Source organism: Sceloporus occidentalis, unplaced genomic scaffold (genome assembly GCF_023333645.1).
Source record: "Sceloporus occidentalis isolate IW3139 unplaced genomic scaffold, rSceOcc1.0.p SCAF_6, whole genome shotgun sequence".
Lineage (NCBI taxonomy): Eukaryota > Metazoa > Chordata > Lepidosauria > Squamata > Phrynosomatidae > Sceloporus > Sceloporus occidentalis.
In genome coordinates, this window is record NW_028316986.1 from 35738874 (window position 1) to 35761195 (window position 22322).

General features: G+C 39.8%; 1 protein-coding gene across 5 annotated transcripts in view; it reads left to right on the forward strand.

Moving 5' to 3' along the window:
• The window catches only part of LOC149310613 (potassium channel subfamily K member 2), a 228844-nt gene that overhangs the window by 77596 nt on the left and 128926 nt on the right, over window positions 1-22322 (forward strand). For 3 of the 5 annotated variants that reach the window (XM_089529308.1, XM_089529304.1, XM_089529306.1), the window contains exons 1-2: window positions 2882-2966; window positions 6149-6459. In XM_089529308.1, coding sequence (XP_089385434.1) covers window positions 2915-2966; window positions 6149-6459 — 363 coding nt within the window. In that variant the 5' untranslated portion in view covers window positions 2882-2914. Of the gene's footprint in view, window positions 1-2881; window positions 2967-6148; window positions 6460-22322 lie in introns of those variants that run through there. The other 2 variants (XM_089529305.1, XM_089529307.1) reach the window with 1 other exon arrangement.

Sequence of the window (22322 nt, forward strand, 5' to 3'; positions counted from 1 at the left end):
CCACCTATGCCCCCCCCCCCACTGCCACCCTTCCCTGCCCACCTCATGGCAGCGAGGCTCCTGGTGCATGCAACACCTTGGCTTTGCTAGACTTCATCTTTCTGCAAGGTGTGTGCGCGCGTGTGTGTGTGTGTGGAGGGAGAGCGTAAGGCCAGGAGAGACGTCCAGGGGATGCAATGGATCTCCTCATGGACCTCTCATGGACCTTTTAGCCAAAGGTCCACGAAAGGTCCATGGAAATATCTCCTGCATCCCCTGTATCGGCATATGGCCCTTGGCTCGCTGGCTGGCTGGGAACAGCAGCCAAAGGTCCATGACAATATACATAGCATCCCCTGGATGTATAGGTGGCTGTGTATGTATATATGTATGTATGTGTGTGTATGTGTATATGGGGGAAACAACAGCCAAAGGGTCCATGAAAAGAGATATTGCTTCCCCTGGATGTACATGTGTGTGTATATGTATATGTATATTGGAGAAAACTGCAGCCAAAGGTCCATGGAAATAGGTATTGCATCCCCGGGATGTATATGTGTGTATATGTATGTATATATTAGAGGAAACTGCAACCAAAGGTCCGTGGAAGGTCCGTGTGTGTGTGTGTGTGTGTGTGTGTGTATCCCATCTCCTGGATGTATATATGTATGAGTATGAATGTGTAAAATGTATATGGGGAAACAACAGCCAGAGGTCCATGAAAATAAATCTTGCATCCCCTGGATGTATATGTGTGTGTATATATGTATGTTGGAGGAAACTGCAGCCAAAGGTCCATGGAAGGTCCATGAAACAAAATATATGTGTATGTATATGTGGGTGGGAGGAACAACAGCCAAAGGTGCCTGAAGATACACAGTATAGTGCATCCCCTGGATGTATATATATATATGTATGTGTATATTGGGGGAGGGGAAATAGCAGCTAAAAGTCTATGAAAATATATATTTCATTCCCTGGATATATATGTATATAGGGTGGTGGTGGTGGGGAACAGCAGCCAAAGGCCCACAAAAGGTCTATGAAATTATATATTGCATCTCCTGGATGTATATGTGTGTGTGTGTATGTATGTGTGTATGTATGTGTGTGTGTGTATATATATATATGGGGGCAGCAGCCAAAGGTCCATGAAAATATATATTGCATTCCCTGGATGACATATATATGTATATATCTGGGGTGGTGGTGGGGGAAACAGAAGCCAAAGGTCCCTGAACGGTCCATTGCCTTAGGAAGATGTTCTGCCCTACCGGTTGTTGCCAATGATTTCAGGAGCATCCTGGTTGTGTGTGTGTGTGCGTGAAAGGGGAGGGAAACTGGTTGCTTCTTTGGGGGAAAAAAGAGAGAGATGAAGATTTCTCTCTTGTGAGGTTTTTCAAACACGGGGGGGGGGGGCGCTTCTCAGGGTAAAGGCTTCTTGTTTATGTTAGTACATGTGTCGAGGGGGAGTGAAATGGGAGGGCAGCCTTTTGGATGATGCTCATAATGGCTAAGGAGGGTGATGTGCATGGAGGGGCAGTGAAGGATGCTATTCTGTGTAGGATCCGCCTAAGGAGGAGATGCTCTCTACTCTGCCAGCCCTTTCTCCCTTTGTTAGCTCAGCAGCAGATGAGAGAGCTTCCTGAAAGGGAGAGTGGATCAAGGGGAATTTGGAGACTTACACTTAACCCAAGGTAACAGGTTTGCCTTGGGTGTGTGGGGGTGCATTGCAATAAACGTGGATTGCCTGACAGGTGCGGGGCACTCTTCCTCCTCTTACTATTATTATTTTTATCATCAACATCATTAATGATGCATTATTCTTGCTGTTATTATTATTTAAGAGAACAGGATGTCCAGGTGTATAGCTGCCGGGTCTCTTGCAATAAACCTGGATTGCCACCATTTTGAGGCGGGAGAAGAGTTGGAGCAGGATGACAACATGCTAAGAGAGATCAAAGTGTGAGCGGTGGCATTAAGCAATGATGACATCAAATGGGGATTGCTCCATGTTCCCACCCCTTTTCCTTGCCTGTCACACATTTTCTCACCCTGATCTGCAAGCCGCTTAATATTCTGATCACTTCGGCCCCTACAGAAGTGCAGTGGGCTTCAACTGCTGTTGCTGCAGCTCAGCTGGTGTATAAATCGTCCTGCTGCACATAATCAGTCAAGAACTTAACACCAAAGCCTTTGGGCAGCAGTGTTCAATTACAGTTGTCAAATCTGTGACTCTGGAATAGTTACCCTGAAGTCAATAGGATTAGTTCCATCACATCTATTCTGGGTAGAAGGAGATGGTTGTAAGGCTGAATCGTCAGGCATGGTGAAAGATGAGATTCTTTTGTGGCCCTCCTTTGGTGGTAGAAGTTGTTATGGTGTTCACCACAGTGAAAGGAGTTAGGTGTTGCCTCAAGTCTTTCTTGGAAGACTTTTGCATTCTCTTTCCCCCTCCTTATATAGACAGGGATTTCCTCAATACAAACCCTCCCTCTCTCCTCTCATTCAAACTAACCATGTGACTTAGGTCACTCCCTCTTATTAGACCCACACTCTTTCTCCTGCCCTGTTGGGTCCTCCCCTCTTCCTTCTCCCTCAACTTTCTTAAGAAAGATGGCGAGGTAAATATTTCTTTTTAACCTGAACTATTCACTAGCTAGATATAGATTAAAGCCATTAGTAAACTGTTGTTTGAACTACAAACTTCATGTGTTGTTTTTGAGTCAGTTTCAGTTCTTAGGGAAGCATAGTTAGACAAGAACCATTCTCTGCTACTCTGCTGATTTAAAGCTAGACACTAACAGGCTTGGCTTTGATATTTTTGATATTTCAATATTTTTGTTTCCTTAACAAAGGGTGTAGGAAACTTAAATTGCCTTACAAACCTTAGTTTCTAGGAGCTGGAAAAGAGTAATGACCTGACAACACTGTCATGAAGGATGGACTATCTGAGTTTCCTCATCTGTTGCTGCTGTCTCTTTTGGGTGGGTAGTGGCAGCTCTAGTCTATCTTCAGTGCCTGTCTGCCTCTTTCTGTCTTTGGTGATGCCGTAGTGCAGTATTGTTGTAGTGCTAGTGTGGTATAGTGGTTTGGCTTTTGGACTATGACTCTGGACACCAAGGTTTGAATCCTGCTCTGCCATGGAAACTGACTGAGTGACCTTGAGAAGAGATGGTTAAGAGGTGATATGATAGCCCTGTTTAAATATTTGAAGGGATGTCATATTGAGGAGGGAGAGAGCTTGTTTTCTGCTGCTCCAGAGAACAAAACCCGGAACAATGGATGCAAGTTAAAGGAAAAGAGATTCCACCTCAACATTAGGAGGAACTTCCTGACAGTAAGGGCTGTTCGACAATGGAACACACTCCTTACTTGGAGAACGGTGAAGTCTCCCTTCTTGGAAGCCTTTAAACAGAGGCTGGACGGTCATCTGTTGGGAATGCTTTGATTGAGAACTTGTGGTCTCTTCCAACTATGACTCTATGACCTTAGGTGAGTCACATTCTCTCAGCCTCAGAGGGACCCACTGGCAACCTCCCCACCTCCCCCCCGAACAAATCTTGTTCAGGAAAACCATGTGATAGATTTGTCTTAGGGTTTTCATAAGTTGGAAACAACTTGAAGACTCACAACAGCAACAAGTGAGGTTTTACCTCACATTCCTGAAGAACACGTTGTACATAGGGATAATGATATGGATGACTAATGTGTTCAGCCACCTTCTGCTTCCCTTAGGACATGTCCACATTTCAGGGTGGTTAAGGGAGAAGACTTATAGAGAGTCATATGTATGTATGAGTGATTTGTATGATAACCCTGTTTTAAGTATTTGAATGGGTGTCACACTGAGGATGGAGCAAGCTTGTTTTCTGCTGCTCCAGAGACTAGAACACGGAATGATGGATGCAAGCTACAGGAAAAGAGATTCCACCTCAACCTGAGGAGGAACTTCCTGACAGTAAGAGCTGTTCAATAATGTAACACACTCACTCAGAGAGTGGTGGAGTCTCTTTTGGAGGTCTTTACAGAGAGACTGGATGGCCATCTGTTAGGGCTGTTTTGATTGAGTATTTCTGCATCGCAGGAGGTTGGACTAAATGGCCCTTGGGGTGTTTTCCAACTGTACAATTCTATGATTTTATGTGTTCAAGCTGTAGACTTTTTCCTACCAGAACTGAAAGGAACATTTTGCTCAGTCAAAGTAACCCAATGATATATTTTTAAATACTGACATTCAACAGTGCCAATATGATATCTCTGGCCTCATTTCCACTTTCAAATATATCAGATTGTGATCTGAATCGATGGATTGATTCGACAGCAGAGCGTGGTTCACACTGCATTTGCCCCAATCTCATTTTCTTGTAAAATAACCCACTTCTCATTCACATTGACCAGTGTTTCGATTCCAAAGTGACCCTTTTCAGTGGATGATCATCTGATCATGCCATAAAAAATAGATTCCTATCCGCATCCTGTTCACACTTGTGCTGAATTAATTTATTGCAAAAGACTCAGAAAAAATGAGCATCAAAAAGAAGCATGTTAAATGGGTCTAGTGCATGGCCTCCCTCTCCAAACCACTTCAGGAATTTGGCTCAAGTGCGAACAAGGGTAATTTAAACCATTTCAAACTGGTTTGCAAACCAGTTTAAAACATAGTGGGAATGAAGCCTCTGTGGTCTTCACCATGTTGATGTGACATCTGATTGATAATCATTATGAACAAGTTTTGAGGACAATCTAATTTACATGATGTTGAGGTAAGAAAATCTTAGCCCCCCCATAATGAAATATTTTCTCATGTAATCCCCAGACAGGTGCTTGATTCTCCTGCCCCCAGTTAAGTACTATCATTTCCACTGGCTCACAGAGCTAGTGTGGTGTAACAGTATATGAGTGATTTGTATGATAAACCTGTTTTAAGTATTTGAATGGGTGTCATATCAAGGATGGAGCAAGCTTGTTTTCTGCTGCTCCAGAGACTAGGACACGAAATTATGGATGCAAGCTACAGAAAAAGAGATTCCACCTCAACATGAGGAGGAACTTCCTGACAGTAAGAGCTATTCAACACTCCCTCAGAGAGCTTTGAAAAGCATGAGCTTTGGACTATGATTGGAGAACAGAGTTCAAACCCCTGCTCAGCCATGGAAACCCACTAGGTGACCTTGGGCAAGTCACACATTCTTCAGAGGAACCTTCAGAGGAAGGCAATGGCAAATCCTCTTTGAACATATTTTGCCAAGAAAACCACATGATAGGTTTGCTTTAGGGTTGCCATAAGTCAGAAACAACTTGAAGACAAACAATTATTTGGAAATACTTTCCACATGATGCTGCTTACAATGAACTGCTATTGAAAATTATACATGAGAGGAAAGGATGATACAAATAATAATGCATTTTTCTAAGTCCAACATATTGTGTGTGGGTGTGCACATGTAAGGTTTTAGAAGTGATTATTTGTATTAACTATTTGCCTTTAAGCTAAAAGTAAACTCATTTGCAATAAATTTCATTTACAACTAATCTCATTTACATCAAAATGAACTAAAAAGGGTTGAATTGAGAAAATATATGTACAATTGCCTCTCCTTTTTTATGGGGGACCCATTCTGGAGCCCTCGTGAAAATGGAGTTTCACTTATATTCAAGCCCCATTGGTTTGAATATAGGCGGGGGTGGACGGGTGCATGTCATGGGCGCATGTCCCATTCTTTTCCCCGCCATTCATCCCTTGCACATAAGTGAGGGATGTGAGTCTGAAGACTGTGAGAATGGAGGGAGGATTGTAATTATCAGATATTAATCATTATTATGTGATTAGTGCATTATGTGATTGGTGCTGTGTTCTTTGAGTTAGCAATGTACTTATTTCTGAATGTCTGGACTGTAGACATTATAACTGGTCAGTCAAAAACAAGAAAAAATGAACTAAGCAGTGTTGCCACAACAAGTTGCTGGAACCTCTTGTTCTATGGTACATTCTTGAGAAGTGAACAACATGAGTCTCTTTCCAGAGTATCACTGAAGTTAAGTTGTCACATGAATTAATAGGTTCCCTCTAACCCTCTAGCAAGAAAGAAAAAGTACTGAATAAATTTCCGACAAACCTCATAAAAATAAAAATTAACATTCTTGTCTTCTCCCCTCTTTTTATCAGTGGCGGCACCTGACTTGCTGGATCCCAAATCTGCCACTCAGAACTCCAAACCCAGGCTGTCATTTTCTACCAAACCCACTGTGCTTGCTTCACGGGAAGAGAGTGATACAACAATTAATGTTATGAAATGGAAGACGGTCTCAACCATTTTTCTGGTGGTGGTTTTGTATCTGATTATTGGAGCTACTGTGTTCAAAGCCTTGGAGCAGCCACATGAAACTAACCAGAGAACAACGATTGTCATCCAGAAGCAGCTATTTGTGTCACAGCATTCCTGTGTGAATGACACAGAACTTGAAGACTTAATTCAGGTAATTCCCTGTACAGAAGTGTGCTCTTTATCATGTTTTAAAAGGAATATAATTTCTTAGGTTACATAGAGATTGCTATACTGACCATGACTGATATTTGTATGGAGCAGCATTTGGCAAAGGTAATTTGATGTAAGACTTATTTATTTATTTAATTCAAGGATTTATATCCTGCCTTTCTCCCACAATGGGATTCACATGCAACAGTAATTGTTTACTTCATTGTCATATCAGGGTTGCAGTGAAGCTGGCCTTTTCCATTAAATGCCTCTGCTGTGTTTCTTTTTCATTTGCTATTCACTGCAGATGTAATACAGTGTACTTTTTCTTGAACTAGATAAGTAATCTTGATGTTCCTTGGTAAATGGATAGACAACAGAAATAAGAGCCATACTAGCTGCACTTGAGAATTATTCCTGGGTATAACCAAATATAAATAATTATTTGTAAGAAGCATATGCAACAATAACAGGGTACGACATAGAATTTGGATCACCTTCCATGCTGCACAGCATTGTGGACAGAAAGATGTCTTTGTTGGTATCCTTTGGAGAAAAGGCCAGTGTAAATGTGTCATGGTGCAGAGTGTAAATGTGACATAGGGGGCAGAGTTGAAGGATGTATTAGTTCCTGTTGCCCCCTTTTTTTGATTGGACTTCGTCAATTCATTCTCCTGTCTCTGATATAGACCTTTGCTGGTTGGTCCAAGGCTGGGTAGGAATTCCTGTCTCCTTTTCCACAGGTTTTTTCCCCCTTACCTTACACTGTTGACTGGGGACTGTGTCTGTTGGCTTCTGGTAGAGCCTTAAATATGGTATATGCTCAACTATAAGTCAACCTCATGTATAAATTGACGGTAGTTTTTGTGGCCAAAACGATGGTATTTTGATGTGACTCACGGATAAGTCGAGAGTAAAGAGATTCCACCTCAACATTAGGAGAAACTTTTTGACAGTAAGAGCTGTTTCACTCCCTCAGAGTGTGGTGAAGTCTCCATCCTTGGAGGTCTTTAAAAAGAGACTGAATAGCCATCTGTCGGGGATGCTTTGATTGTGATTGCCTGCATGGCAATGGGTTGGACTGGATGGCCCTTGTGGTCCCTTCCAACTCTATGATTCTATGATTCCATAGGATGCCTTATATTCTACTGGAGTGGCATTAGACCCTTTACAGTGCAATCCTATACAAGTCAATTCTAGAATAAGATGCACTTGCTTCAGTGTGGTGATTACTTTATTGCAGGTGTGTAAGATTAGCATCATATATTTTTTGTTTTCTTTAACTATCAGCATGATTTTTGCCCAAATTTATCTCAGTAGCATTGACTCTAAAGTTCATGTAAGGGTGAATGAAATTATACCAACTCTAATAGATGAATCTGTTTCTGGTTTGTGTAACTTTATATGTATTTACCCATAATTACTTTCATTTTACAGATTCATCTGTGATTCTAACAATACCTTTCAAAATCATTGCTATTCTACATTGGTGAGACCTCCACTGGAATATGCTGGGCATCACAGTTTATTAACATAGAACATTAGTCTCAAACATTTTATGCAGACATTTACAATGGTTGTCCTGGCTAACCAAGCCAAATAAAAACACTTCTGTTCAAATGTGTCCTCACTAATGCTTGGTTGTACAGGGCTCCAGTTTAGTAACAAGAAAAGTTGACAAATTGATAGTGTTCAATTGATAGTCGTGTAGCACTTTACAATGGCTGAAATCCTCAAGTGTTCCAGATCCAAACTCTTGTTTTTAATAATCACACTTAAGATAGTTGTGTGGGGCTTCAGGTTAATATGAAAAAGATCCATGTTATCCTGTGACCAACTGGTAGGATGGGTTTTTGGTGAGGATGGAGTGATTTTACTCCACTAAACAGTTATATGTTTATTGTGTCATATGTATTCTTGGGCTTACTTTATAGTATCTCTGGAAAGGTACAGTGTGCTTGTCCTCTGAGATCCCTATGGCATACTGACTGCAGTTCTGTAGCAGGTAGTGACAAAAGAAGCTTTCTGTCTTCTTGTTAAGAGTCTGCCCTCCATTTCTGCCAACCTGTCATCTTTTGTAGTTACTTAATTGCTGTTGAAAATACATTGTGTTCAGGAGAGGAGTTTAGTTGCTTATTCATTGTACAATTATAATAACAGTTTTGCTCCAAAGAGGATTGTTCTCTGGTGTGATTCAACACATAAACAGTATTTTTGAACTGAATTTTCTGAAAGATATGAAGGTAAACATTGGGCAATAGTATAGTATTAAGACAGCACTAATTAAAAGGTCTGTGTGAAGAAAATTACAGAATTTTTTTCACTACAATGTTATATTTTGGGGCAGTAGTTGTGTATTACCTTGTTCTAGGCTAAAATTAAATCTAGGTCTTAAAGATGGAAACATACTCTTTAAAAACAGTTTATGGCTAAGGAACAGGACCAAGGGTATATCTACACTGTAAAAATATTGCAGTTTGAACATCACGTTAAGCACTGTAGCTCTATCCCATTGAATCCTGGGAGTTGTAGTTTGACAGGGCCTTTAGCCTTTTCTGCCAGTGCCAAAGTGTGCTGGTGCCTCACAAGAGATTACAAATCCTGGGATTCTATAGGATGGAGCCATGGCAGTTAAAGTGGTATTAAGCTACATTATTTTTACAATGTAGATGTACTTTAAGGAGGGAGCTGAACCTGGTGGAATTACAATTCTGTTGACTGACATTGAAAATGTTGACACCACTTTAATTGCCATGACTCCATCCTATACTCCCTTGGAGTGTAGTGGAGTCTCCTTCCTTGGAGGTCTTTAAGCAGAGGTTAGATGGCCATCTATTGGGGATGCTTTGATTGGATTTCCTGCATGGCAGGGGGTTAGACTGGATGGCCCATGCGGTCTCTTCCAACTCTATGATTCTATAGAATCCTGGGATTTGTAGTTTTGTGAAATATTTAGCCTTCTGTGTCAGGGTGTTCTGGTGTCACAACAAACTACAGATCCCAGAATTCTGTAGAATAGAGTCATGGCAGTTAAATTAGTGTCAAACTTCATTATTCCTACAGTGTAGATGCACCTCTAGGGGCAGTGAATACATTTTTGAAGTGGTGTAGTGACGTTTTTGAAGTGGTGTAGTGGCAAATTTTGAAAAGCAGGCACTCACCATGAATGTATTAATAGCCATGCACCCAAGGGGAGTGAGTCCAAGAATTTAGGCTGCTCTACTGATCCATATCAATAAACCAGTTAGCATCTGTATGAAGAATATATGTTTTGAAAAGCTCATTGGTCTTAATGTTACATTCCAGACCAGGAAATTTTAAAATACTTTGCACTGCAGCAGGGATAGCTGGCATTTGGGTTGGGGATCCCTCCACAGCTACAGTGAAGATTTCAGCTGAGCTCCAATGAAACAGCACAGCCAATAAATGGAAGATAAGAGATCATGGAATCATAGAATCGTAGAGTTGGAAGAGACCACAAGGGCCATCCAGTCCAACCTCCTGCCATGCAGGAACTCCCAATCAAAGCCTCCCCAACAGATGGCCATCCAGCCTCTTTCTAAAGACCTTCAAGGATGGAGACTTCACCACACTCCAAGGGAGTGTGTTCCACTGTCGAACAGTTTTTACTGTCAAGAAGTTCCTCCTAATGTTGAGGTGGAACTGGACACAATATTCCGGGTGGGGTCTGACCAGAGCAGAGTAGAATGGCACTATTACTTCCCTTGATCTAGAAACTATATTTTTATTGATGCAGCCTAAAATTGCATTGGCCTTTTTAGCTGCCGCATCATACTGTTGACTCATGATTGATGTCTCTACTGATCAAGAAGTTATGCTGCTTTCATCCTTTGGATCCCAGCTACAGTACAACATGGGTGTGCCCACATTTTTAGAAGAGTTGTAGACTTGATATGTGTTTTCTTTAACTACAAATATGATTCTTGCCAGAATTTATCTCAATAGCATTGATGGTAAAGTCAATGTGTAGTTGTATGTGATACATGTTATCCTTAATCCACTTACTCTGGATAAGGCATGGTGGTTTTAAGTGTGGGTTGGTTTTTTTTTTTGGTCATAAATAGTCATTCATTTCCTCTTTTCTCATACATTTATTTTTACTCACCTTTTTTTTATAGCTGAGTATTATAACATTCCCAGGTGATAGAATTAAAGACATAGCTGTGTTATTCTGGATCAGTATACAAAGGGATCTCTGAGACTGACTGAGAGAAGGAAGTTGGTAGCAAAAGTTTTTGTATACTATGGCGGGTTACAAACCGCCATAAAGTACGCGCTCCGCGCATACTAGGGTTAGGAAGGGCCGTATTAGGGTTAGGAAGGTTCTTACCTTCCTGACAGCCCTTTCTCCCAGTACGCGCGGAGCGCGTAGTTTTTTGCGGTGCCCATCCACATGGGCGCCGCCATGTTGACGTACTGGACGCTGTGCGTCCAGACGTGTCGCGGCGGAAGTGACGTCGCGAGGACGCACTCCACCCCTCGCAGCGCCACTTCCGCGTTCCAAAAAGGAGCGGCATTTCGCCGCTCCTTTTTTGCTGCGCAGGGAAGCCTCGCGGTCTGGCAGCTGGGGCTTCCCTACGCAGCGAATGGCGGCGGCGGGAAAACGGCCCCTTGAGAGCCGTTTGTAACCCGCCTATGTCTACTTCCTCAGATGCATGAGATAGTATTCCCAGGTTTTATTGAATTGCCAATTGTGTGGACATAGTCATCAATATGGATTTCCTCTCCCTCCTGCAGCTACCCAGAAATCAGTTTAGGACCCTCCTGAGTAGATTTCGAAGAGGCACAAGTGATTGCAGGTTGGAGAAGAGGAAAGATAGGTCCCATTGTGTGACAGGAGGCTTGTTCACATGATTTGGATGTAGGCACCTCTTGGTTCCGGTATAAGAATCAGGTGTTAAGGGAATATGACTTTCTCTGCCTGCAGAATTAATGCAGTTTGACACCACTCTAACTGCCATGGCTCAGTGCTGTGGAATTTTTGGATTTTTAGCTTAATTCTACAAACTATTAATTCTGCAGTGTGGCAACAGCCATTGACTCTGTACTATTTCTAGAATGCATACTGGATTCTTCCAGATGATCATTCAAAGATATAGCCATGTTAGTCTGTAGAATCAGTATGTAGAGAGATTTTGTAGCACCTTTGAGACTAAATGAAAGAAAGAAATTGGCAGCATGAGCTTTCATAGACTTCAGTCTACTTCCTGAGATGCATTATGCAGATGCGTAATGCATCTGAGGAAGTAAACTGAAGGCTACAAAAGTTCATGCTGCCAGTTTCTTTCTTTCAGATGATGATATAGTTTATAAATAGGATAGACCAAACGTATTTATGATTCCAATGTGTTTCAGGCCCTTTTACATTAAAAAGAGTCCTTCAGGGCAATTTTGAACAATCACTATTTGATACAGTAGTACTGTACCGTACTACACTGATCAAAAAGTGTGTACAACTTAATCTTTATAAGTTCATTATAATTAAAAGGGTTAAAAACTGTGTTGGAATAATAAAACAAACGAACAAGCTTAATTTATACAGTATATCGCTTCATACTGCCTAAGCAGTTTACAACTGTAAGCTAATTTGGCCCCAACAATCTAGGTACTCCTTTTAGCGACCTTGGAAGGATGCAAGCCTGAGTCAAGCTTGAGCCCTTTTGCTGGTGTTGAATTCGTAACCTCGTGGTTTTGAGTGAGTGGCTGCAGTACAGGCATTTAACCACTGTGCCACCAGGGCTCCTGTACTTGCCTACCTCTAGACTTTTTAAACTCTTGGTGGCCTATTTGGAGTTCCCCTTTTCTCAGATAATGCCATATCCATTAATCCTTAATCCACTTACTTTGGAGTAGGCCTATTTTCATAGGTCTATTACTTTCAGTATGCCTTTAAGTAGATTTTAGGGCTCTGTTATCATAGATAGAAATGGCTTATTCATGTTAGCCTTTCTCCATAACTATATTTGTGTTCATCCTTTTAATACCAGTGATATGAAGAAAGATTTACAGTACCAGGAGTGTACTATATAATAAATCTGACCATGTTAAATTTTCAAGGAGATTTTTGTAATGGGATTTCCATCACAAAACCAATGTGTGCCTTCAATTTTAGCTTCATTTCTGTGTAGTTGAGTTCTCTCCCTTCCCCCCGTCCCACTATAATTCCCCTGTCTCAGATATTGTGCTGTTTGAATGTCACAAATGTCCAAATGTTTTCCTTGCCCAAGTGCTTGTATTTCCCATAGTTTATTTGCCTACTTCAGTTTGAGGCAGTCAGTGTGCTTCCTACTGAGGTGGTATCTATTTATTATAACGTGAAGTCCAACCTGGTACTGGAAACCTTTGATGGGCAGGATGGGCAAAAAATACTTTAGAGGTAATCTGAGAGAGCCCTGCCTGCCACATAGCTGGCTGTGTGAATCCAACTGGATCATATTTGTGCAGATCTCATGCCTTTCTGTCTACTTGCAATGGCACCCAGGAGCACCATCACAACCTTCTCCTTTCCTCCTCTTGTGCCTCACTAGACAGAAACATGCCTCTTACTCAGTCAGGGACAGGGACTTGTATTTTCCAGTTTTGATTCAATCAGTATGCTCCATACTGAAATATATATATATTTGTTTATCATAACTTGAATTAGTTCTAATGAGTTTTGTCAACATTTCATTAGTTTTCTTTCCTCTCTCTCTCTCTCCCCCCCTCGTTTTGTTGGGTCTGCCTTTCTTGAAATCCAATACTGTTACACTGAGCATTCTGTGAGGTAAAAATCACAAGAAAAGATGCGACTTAGTGTGATATTAAAACATGATTGTGTATTCCTGTATGGTAGGGAGTTGGACTGGATGGCCATTGTGGTCTATTCCAACTCTATGATTCCATCTAAATGCTGAAACCCAACATTATACAATTCACACATTGCCCAATGAATACCAGGTGATGTAGGCTACATTTCAGAGGAAGGAACTGGCAAGTCCATCCTTGAGTATTTCTTGCCTTTGCTAAATTAATGTGTCATCATAATTTAATAGGTGACTTGATGGCACACACATACCAGGCAACATTCCCTAAATACTGAAAAATAACTTCTGCATGAGTGGGATCTATGTGTGATGGTGACATATATAAATGGCACATTTGGCATCTGGATTACATCACTAATTCTAAGAAATCTCAGTGTTGTGTATGGTGGTAGATCAGAATATGGACCATAAACCTCATACAGTGGACCCTTCCTATTGAATCATAGAATCATAGAGTTGGAAGAGACCATAAGGGCCATCCAGTCCAACCCCCTGCCATGCAGGAAATCCAAATCAAAGCATCCCCAACAGATGGCCTTCCAGCCTCTACTTAAAGACCTCCAAGGAAGGAGACTCCACTACACTTTGAGGGAGTTTGTTCCACTGTCGAACAGTTCCTCCTAATGTTCAGGTGGAATCTCTTTTCCTGTAACTTGCATCCATTGTTCCGGGTCCTGTTCTCTGGAGCAGCAGAAAACAAGCTCGCTCCCTCCTCAATATGACATCCCTTCAAATATTTAAACAGGGCTATCATATCAGTTATGGAAATCATATCAACATAAGGAAATCTAAGCAGTATAACAGCTCACATGCACATCTATGAAGAAACTGACAAAAATGTTCTTTATTCAGTGCATCAAAATATTCAGTATTTACTTTAGTTTGTATGTTCTGTCCTAATGCTTCCAGTCATAAGATGGTTATGCTAACCATTTTCAGTGATATATGGACAACCCAGTTTATTGACACTTTCAGAACCTTCTTCAAATCTTTTCAAACCTCTGCCTCAGACCATTTGTTTAGCCCAAAATACAATTGAAGTCTCAATTAGTTAGACACAGATTTTTGATCTCTCTTCCAGCCTCTGTATTAGTACTTCAACTATTAGAAAAAACATATGCATGGGATTTAAATGTTGCTTCTAGTGATCAGCAATTTGACCAACTGCAGATCACCACAACTCATATTATTCAGTGAGGCATGTGCACGCAGAGGTGCTGATGTGGACACACACACACACATCCCTGCCGATTTAAAATATGGGGCAAAACCATCCATATTTTTTCCCAACTGTGGGGAACTCTGGAATTGAACCCCTGGGGATGGGAAAGTCCATACTATTATTGGCCCCCATGTGGAGACCAAAAATGCATTACCACACTAGTGTATGGATGGACTGATTCAATGAAAAGCTTTCATTTGTGTCAGTCACAAAGCTTGGGAACCTTTATTTTTAAATGAAACCTCTTAGAAACAACCAGCTGGCATTACTCATATTGACTGAGGATTCTCTGAGCTGTAGTCCCAAAAGTAACTTTCCTAAGCTCTGGCCATTATGTTAGTTAATTGACGGGCATTTTTGCGTTTGAAAGTCAAACACTTGTAAATACAAACCTGATATAGAGTTCCAAGCACCTGCCAAACAGTTCTAAAATGTTAGTATTTTAACATCACTGCAATCAAATCTAAAGCCAGCGAGCCACATGTCATGTTCTTACATCAACTAGTGTATGGTAAAACACTACATAATATTGAGGAGAATGAATTACATTATAGTATTAGGAAATTTGCATAGTGTTTTCTGAATTTGTATTGGTGGTTTCACTTCATGATTTGAATGATACAAAAGTCTGATGGGTGATGGAATATAACACAATTTTTCCAAAAAAAATCCAAAGTTTTCTGAATGTTTGCGTAAAGCATAATAATAGTTCAAGTCTAATCCTCAGGTTTTGTCAGCCTTGGTTCATAATGTGCCTTTTAGAGCAAAACTACAGAGGTCTTAAAAGTTTGTTCAGGAAGTATCTAAAGTAGTAGAAAACTTTATTTCAGTGCTTCCAGTATATAACACACCATTGTTTTTTATTTCTGTAGTGGGTGTAACAGAAACACTAACAGAGAAACTTTTTAAATTTGGTGTGCTAATCTGAAAGTGACCAGAAGTTAAATGGAAATCAAGTACATTCATTTCCAACTAAAATCTTAGAGTGCAGTGCTTTTGCCCTAATGAAAATTTTTAATAAAAAATTAGCGTTGGTTTTTCTAAAAAAAATAAATCATATTTCTGAGAGGTTCCTCTTTAAGAACAAAACAAACCTTGATTCAGTGGAAGTGCATAATAGATCACTAGGTTAATGTTTCAGGCATTATTTAGAATATCAGCTATTACAGAATTCAAAGGGACTGGAGGATTGTCCTCACTGGATGAATCTAGATGTTCCTTGTGATTTATCTATTTACTTGCTGATTAAAACAATTTACTTGCATTACTTGTAAAAGAAACATAATTGATCCACGTGAATTGGATCTCAACAGTCTTCCAGATTATGACTCTTATTTTGCTGTAGAACAAAGGAAAGAAAAAAAACATGAATGATCCACACTTTTTGTGCATCCACCCTGTAGAATTAAAGCAGTTTGACACCACTTTGACAACCACGACTCTCTCCTACAGAATCCTGGGACTTATAGTTTGCTGAGGCATCAGTACTCTCTGACAGACCAGGCTGAATACCTCACCAAACTACAAATCCCAGGATTTTGTAAGATAGAGTCATGCCAATTAAAGTGATTTCAAACTGCTTGAAATCTGCAGTGTGGGTAGCACCCCTAGTTACTTCTAAGGCTCTTGAAAGTACCACATTATTAGAGAAGAACTAAGGATTTTTTTTAAAAAAAATGCCTAATGTAACATGTGAATGTGTCAAGCAGGTGTTATTTTACAAACATATTAACCAGAGACAGGTTTGGCTGTTTTGGCTATGGGTATTCTCATTGGAAAACATAGGGTTCTTACTACATAATGATTTAAAAAGCCCAAAGAAATTCATGCAATGGGTCTGATAATTGTGCATTATGTACCCTTTGCTTAACTGCATCCATCTGTCCTGCCTCTCTCTATATATCTGTACATCTTTATATAACTAGATTAGCTAGAGACATCATAGAGTAGCACAGTAAATGTAAGATGAATGATTAATTTGTCAACGAGACACCCTAATTTCACATGAAGAAGGTCAATGACTGGGGGGAGACCCTGCACCAAGTTCATTCAAGTTTTCTTTTCTCCGCCTGCATTCTATTGCTTGGAAGATGAATTTAATGATGTAATATGATTTACCATGGATTTCACATAGTTTCTGATCCTATGATTCAAACCATTCATATATATATTGCTGCATGAATCTAAATATTGTTTCAGATGAAGTACAACAATAATATGTGACTTTCAATACTGAATTGAAATTTATAATGATACTGCAAGTAGGAGTGTGTTAAAATAGTTCGAGCTGCAGCCTTGAGAAGCAACTAAGAAATGCATATAATATTTATATATGTGAATTCAATGTATGCACAACTGGTTGAGAATGAACGCCTTCCTAATTACCTGATATTGGCAATTGAAGTGGTGTTCTTGATCAATGTGATACCAGAAAGACTCAGTTAGGCTTGCACTGGTCTATACCTCCTTGAGGGAGATTGGGAATAAAGATAGGACTAATGTTATGTTTTTCTTTTATGCATCTCTCCATATAATAAACCTGTATAATTAACTTATATATTGCCTTTTCTTTAATACTGAGACTCAAGACAACTTACAAAAATTGAAACAAATACAGTAAAAAGCACTTACAAAGTCATGAAGAAAAAAACAGGTAGAAAGTTATTAAAATGCAGTCAGAACTACCCAGAGACATAAAACTATTTGAAACAAACCCATTCAAAATTGAAATATAAAAATCAACAAAATGGCACACTGTTAAAACTCCCAGCAGTCAGTTCCTAAAAGTTTCTGAAATAATAATAAAAAATCACATGTAGAGGGAATGACAGCAAGGAGCAAGCCATCCTAGCATCCCTAGGAAGGTAATCCCAAACTCTGGGAGCAGCCTCCGAGAAGGCCTTCTTCCTTGTACCCATCAGACATGGCTGCAAAAATGGTGGGATCAAGAGAAGGCCGTCCCTTGAAGATCTTAGAGTCTGAGCGACCTAATCCTGGAAAATAAAATCCTTTAGATACCTTGGAGGCAAGCCATCATACTTGGTGCCAACACCTATACTTTATAGGTCATAATCAGTACTTTGAATTATGCCTGGAAATAGACCAGTACCCTGTGGAGCTGTTGCAACAAGGGAGTTGTATATTCTCTGTAGCCAACAAACTAATCTGGTTGCATTTATTTTGGCCATGTGATGATTCTGAACACTTTTCAAAGCCAGCCCCACAGAGGCCGCATTATATTAATTGAAATGAGATGTAACAAAGGGAGTGTCATTATGGCCAGTTCAGAGATTTTAAGGAATGGGAACAGCTGGCTCATTGGCTTTAATGATGTAAATATACACCTGGCCACTGCCAAAACCTGGACCTCCAGACTCATGGCTGAATCTAGGACTACATTTGAACTGAAAACCTGTGACTTCAGGGTGACATAATCCCATACAGTATAGGCTGAATCCATAGTCTCTGGTTTTCATTTTGGACAGAAACGCCTATGTTTTGTTCGGATTATGCTTCAAGTTGTTTGCTCTCATCCAAGACATTACTGATGACCAATATCCGTTTAGCATGGAAACAGCTTCTTTGGAGTTAAGTCGAAAGGAGAAATAGAGCTAGATGTCATCAGCATACTACTGACCTCTTCACCAAAATCTTGGACAACATCTGGCAATTAAATAGCAATAGTAGCTACATTTCTATACCACTGTAAATTTACAGCGCTTTACAAATTAAGGATAATAATAATAATAATAACAATAATAATAATAACTTCATACTGAACTAAGCAGTCTCTAAGCAACAGGTTTCATGTATACAATAAATATGTAGTATGGGACCAAAACAGAACCCAAGGAACTCAACAGGCCAAGAATCATGGAGCAGAATAGGAATTGCCTATCACACTTTCAGGACTCTCCCCTTCTGAAAAGAATGCAGCCACTATAAAACAGTGCTTCCAACTACCATGTCAGTCCAGAAGAATACCATAGCTGATGGTTTTGAAAACCACTGAGATGTTCAGCAAACCCAACAGGGAAACACTTCTCCTGTTCAGTTACCAGTGTAGGACATCCACTGAGGTGAACAAAGTTGTCTCTAATGGCCAAAGTTGGCTTGAGGTGGGATTGGCATAGACCTATGTAATACACCGAGGAACCTGTAATATTCAAAGGCCATTGTATGATTTAGTGGAATATTGAAGACTGGCTAATAACTATCAAACATAGTGGGATCCAAGGAACATTTTCTGAATAGAGTCAAGTATCCTTCAATATGTTGGGACCTTGCCTTGATGTGAAGAGACACTGACCACAGCCTTAACTCAGTCAAACTCTGGCCTCTTTAATGAACCCAGATAGGCAAAAATATAGAACATGTGGTGGCTATTTCCTCACCAAGCATTGTGTTCACATCCTCAGTCTGCAAAATCTCACTGGAGTCTTCCCTGGCTGCATTCGCACTGCACCTAGGTTGACACCAATTTAATTGTCATAGCTCAATGATAAGGAATACTAGGATTTATAGTTTATTGTGGCACCACACCTCTCTGACAAAGAAGACTAAATATCTCACAATACTACAAACCCCAGAACTCCATAGCATTGAGGCATAACAGTGAAAGTGGCCTCAACCTGGATTATTTCTGTAATGTAGATGCAGACGCTATGAGTGATGTTTTAGCTCCACTTTCATCTTTACGACTCTAACCTTCTGAAAGACATCCCACATTTCAATTTGCAATTCTGCTTCTCTATTAGGTATGGGAAAGTTCTACAGGGTTTCAATCTGTGTTGTTGTTCTGTGCCCTCAAGTCATTTCTGACTTATGATGGCCCTAAGGTGAAATTGTCATGGGTTTTTCTGGCAAGATTTGTTCAGGCAGTGAGGTTGCCTTTGCCTTCCTCTGAGGCTGAGAAAGTATTGATTGATTGATTGATTGATTGTATGACTTGCCCAAAGTCACCCAGTGGATTTCCATGCTCTAGTGGTGATTCAGACACTGGTCTCCCAGGGTCCTAGTGCAACACTTAGACCGCTGTACCACACTTGGTCTACAGTCTTACAATCTCTACATATCTAAAGGCAGGGAACAATGAGGACACCTTAAGTATTGTTATGCTTTTACAGTGCTTCCTCAAGGACTGATACACAATTAAAATCAGCTATGATACTGGAAGCTTTGCATATTTATATGATCTAAGATGGACCTTTGTAATTAGCATACACAAATATCCCTAAAGATGCTATACAAACACTAGCAATGATCCCATTATTGTTCAGATGACTCAGCATTGTGGGCTTACTTTTAATTTGTGCTGACATGTTCACCTCTTCTTTTTTTCTCTGCTGAATTGTAGTTGTCAGACAGAACAGTGTTAATTATGAGCCCTGAAATCTACATGTAAAACTTTGGCATAGGGTTTGAATGAGAAGAACAATATTGGATTTGGGGTGATTAATTAAGACCCCTGACTGACTGAATGACTATGTCAGTTACACATTTGTGGGTAAAAGTGGACAGCTGAAACCATGTGGTGCAAAACACAACAATATTATTGCAGAATCTTGGTGCAGGTTTTTTGGGGGACATATCAAACTGTGGCTACTAATTAACATAACAGTTTGATAACATCAGTTTAATGATCTCCTACATCATGTATGTCTGAACACATACAGAGCCCACTTGAGATTCTGTGCTGTTTCCTAAGAAGTAGAGTCCATAAAAAAATATATATTTTTTAAAATGATAATTTAAAATTTTTAAAGTAGATTTTTAAAATTAAAAACAGATTCCAAAGTTTTCTTGAAAGAGCTAGGGCATGAATAGTATGAATATTAAAAATATTACTTGAAATTATATTCATAACATATTATAAATATGTTAACAGCAGTTTTGAAGATGGATGATAAACAGAACAATCCTTTTCTGCAGATGATAAACATGAAGTATTCATTCTTTCTCTTCCCTCCCTTTGTAACCTTTGTCTTTTTCTAAATGAAAAGATAGGTAAGGTCAACAGCCAGAGACTTCAGGCAGGTAAGGTGGATCTGAAAAATGGCCCTCCACGTTTGCAGCTTTGAGTTTTGTGGATTTGACTATTTGTGGTTTTGAATAATATGTCCTCTCTAGGTATCTCTTGGTCCTCCAGTGCAATTCTGCCAGAAGTTGACCATAGAGTTGTGGTGGAGAACATAGAAGCTCATAGACAAAAGGCTTCTCTAGGCATTTGTAGGTCCTCCAGCATGATTCTATGATCATGTTCTGGCAGATGTTGATCACAGAGTTGCACTGGAGGACCTGGAGATACCTAGAGAGGTGTTCTCTCAGGTAAAAAGAATACACTGGTGCCTCGGGATACGAAATGATCGGGTTACGAAATTTCCGGGATACGAAAAAGTTGGATTGGCAAAAACTGTTTCGGGTTACGAAATATTTTTCGGGTTACGAAATTCATTTCGGCGCGAAATTCAAATGCTGCAAAGTGCAGCTATAGGCTTTCCAGTGCTAACGGATTATTTTTCGGGTTACGAAATTTTCGGGTTACGAAAGGAATGGCGGAACGAATTAATTTCGTAACCCGAGGCACCAGTGTAGTGTTTTTTAATTTGTGTTTTTTCCACATTCATGGGGGTCCTTCACCCCTCACCCCAGCAAATGTGGAGGGACCACTGTACATGCCAGGAATCCCATTTTTTGTTGAACTGAAAATTCATCTGAAAACAATTCAGAATAATTGCTTAGCCTATTTGAAAATATATCAATGTGATGCCTATATACTTGAAAATGAAGCCTATATATTTGAAAATGTATCAATGTGATATTAAACAGCAATGTATCTTTGCTTCAATGATTGACTAGAATCTTCACACTGGTGATTTAAACAGTGGCTTAAACACTGTAATTAAAATTGAGTTCAGTGAAGTAATTTGAATTAGGATTTAAATCAATTTGATTTTAATCAACTCAACCCTGCCCTGCTAGGAAGTCCCTCCTGGCTGATCCCATGGCAATGATCACCAAATTTGCCTTAGAAGAACAGCCTTGTATTTTGCAGTGGCACTGGGAATTGGGGAGCTGATGTGTTTGTCTGTGTGGGTGGACAATGGCAGAGAAAAGTTGGACCACAGAAAGATATCCATCAGACTGCAGAATTAATGCAGTCTGATGCCACTTTTACTGTCATGGCTCAATGCTGTCACAGCTCAATGCTTTCAGAGAGCCCTGGGACCACAACAAACTACAAGTCCCAGAATTCAATAGCATTGAGCCATGGCAATTAAAATGGTGTCAAATTGAATTAATTATGTGGTAGCAGCCTGAGATTTTTGAGCTTGTGCATGTGGGAAAGCTGCATTCCCTGAAGAGAAATCCAGAAATCAGAAAATTAACTGAAATCAAAAAGAGAGCAAAAATAATATTTTCATTGTAATAATAATAATAATAATAATAATAATAATAATAATAATAATAATAATTTAAAGCCCACCTCTCCCCAGAGGATCTGGGCAGGTTACAATCAACAATAAAACATAGTAAAATAATAACACAATCCCTAACCCACAATTAAAATAAAATAGCATAAAATCAGTTATTAAAATCACAATAAAAATTACAATAATTATTTGAATATAAAGGGGAAGTGGATAGTCTAGCTTTCAAAGGAGAAATGACAATGTAAAAGAAGCAGGGAGGAAATAGAAAATATATTTCATTTTGTAGGTAGAAATAAGGTACAAGTTACATGCGAAAGGAGAAGACGAGAAGGTATGTCAGGACCTAAGAGGGTGGGAAATACTTTCACAGACATATTGGTGGTGG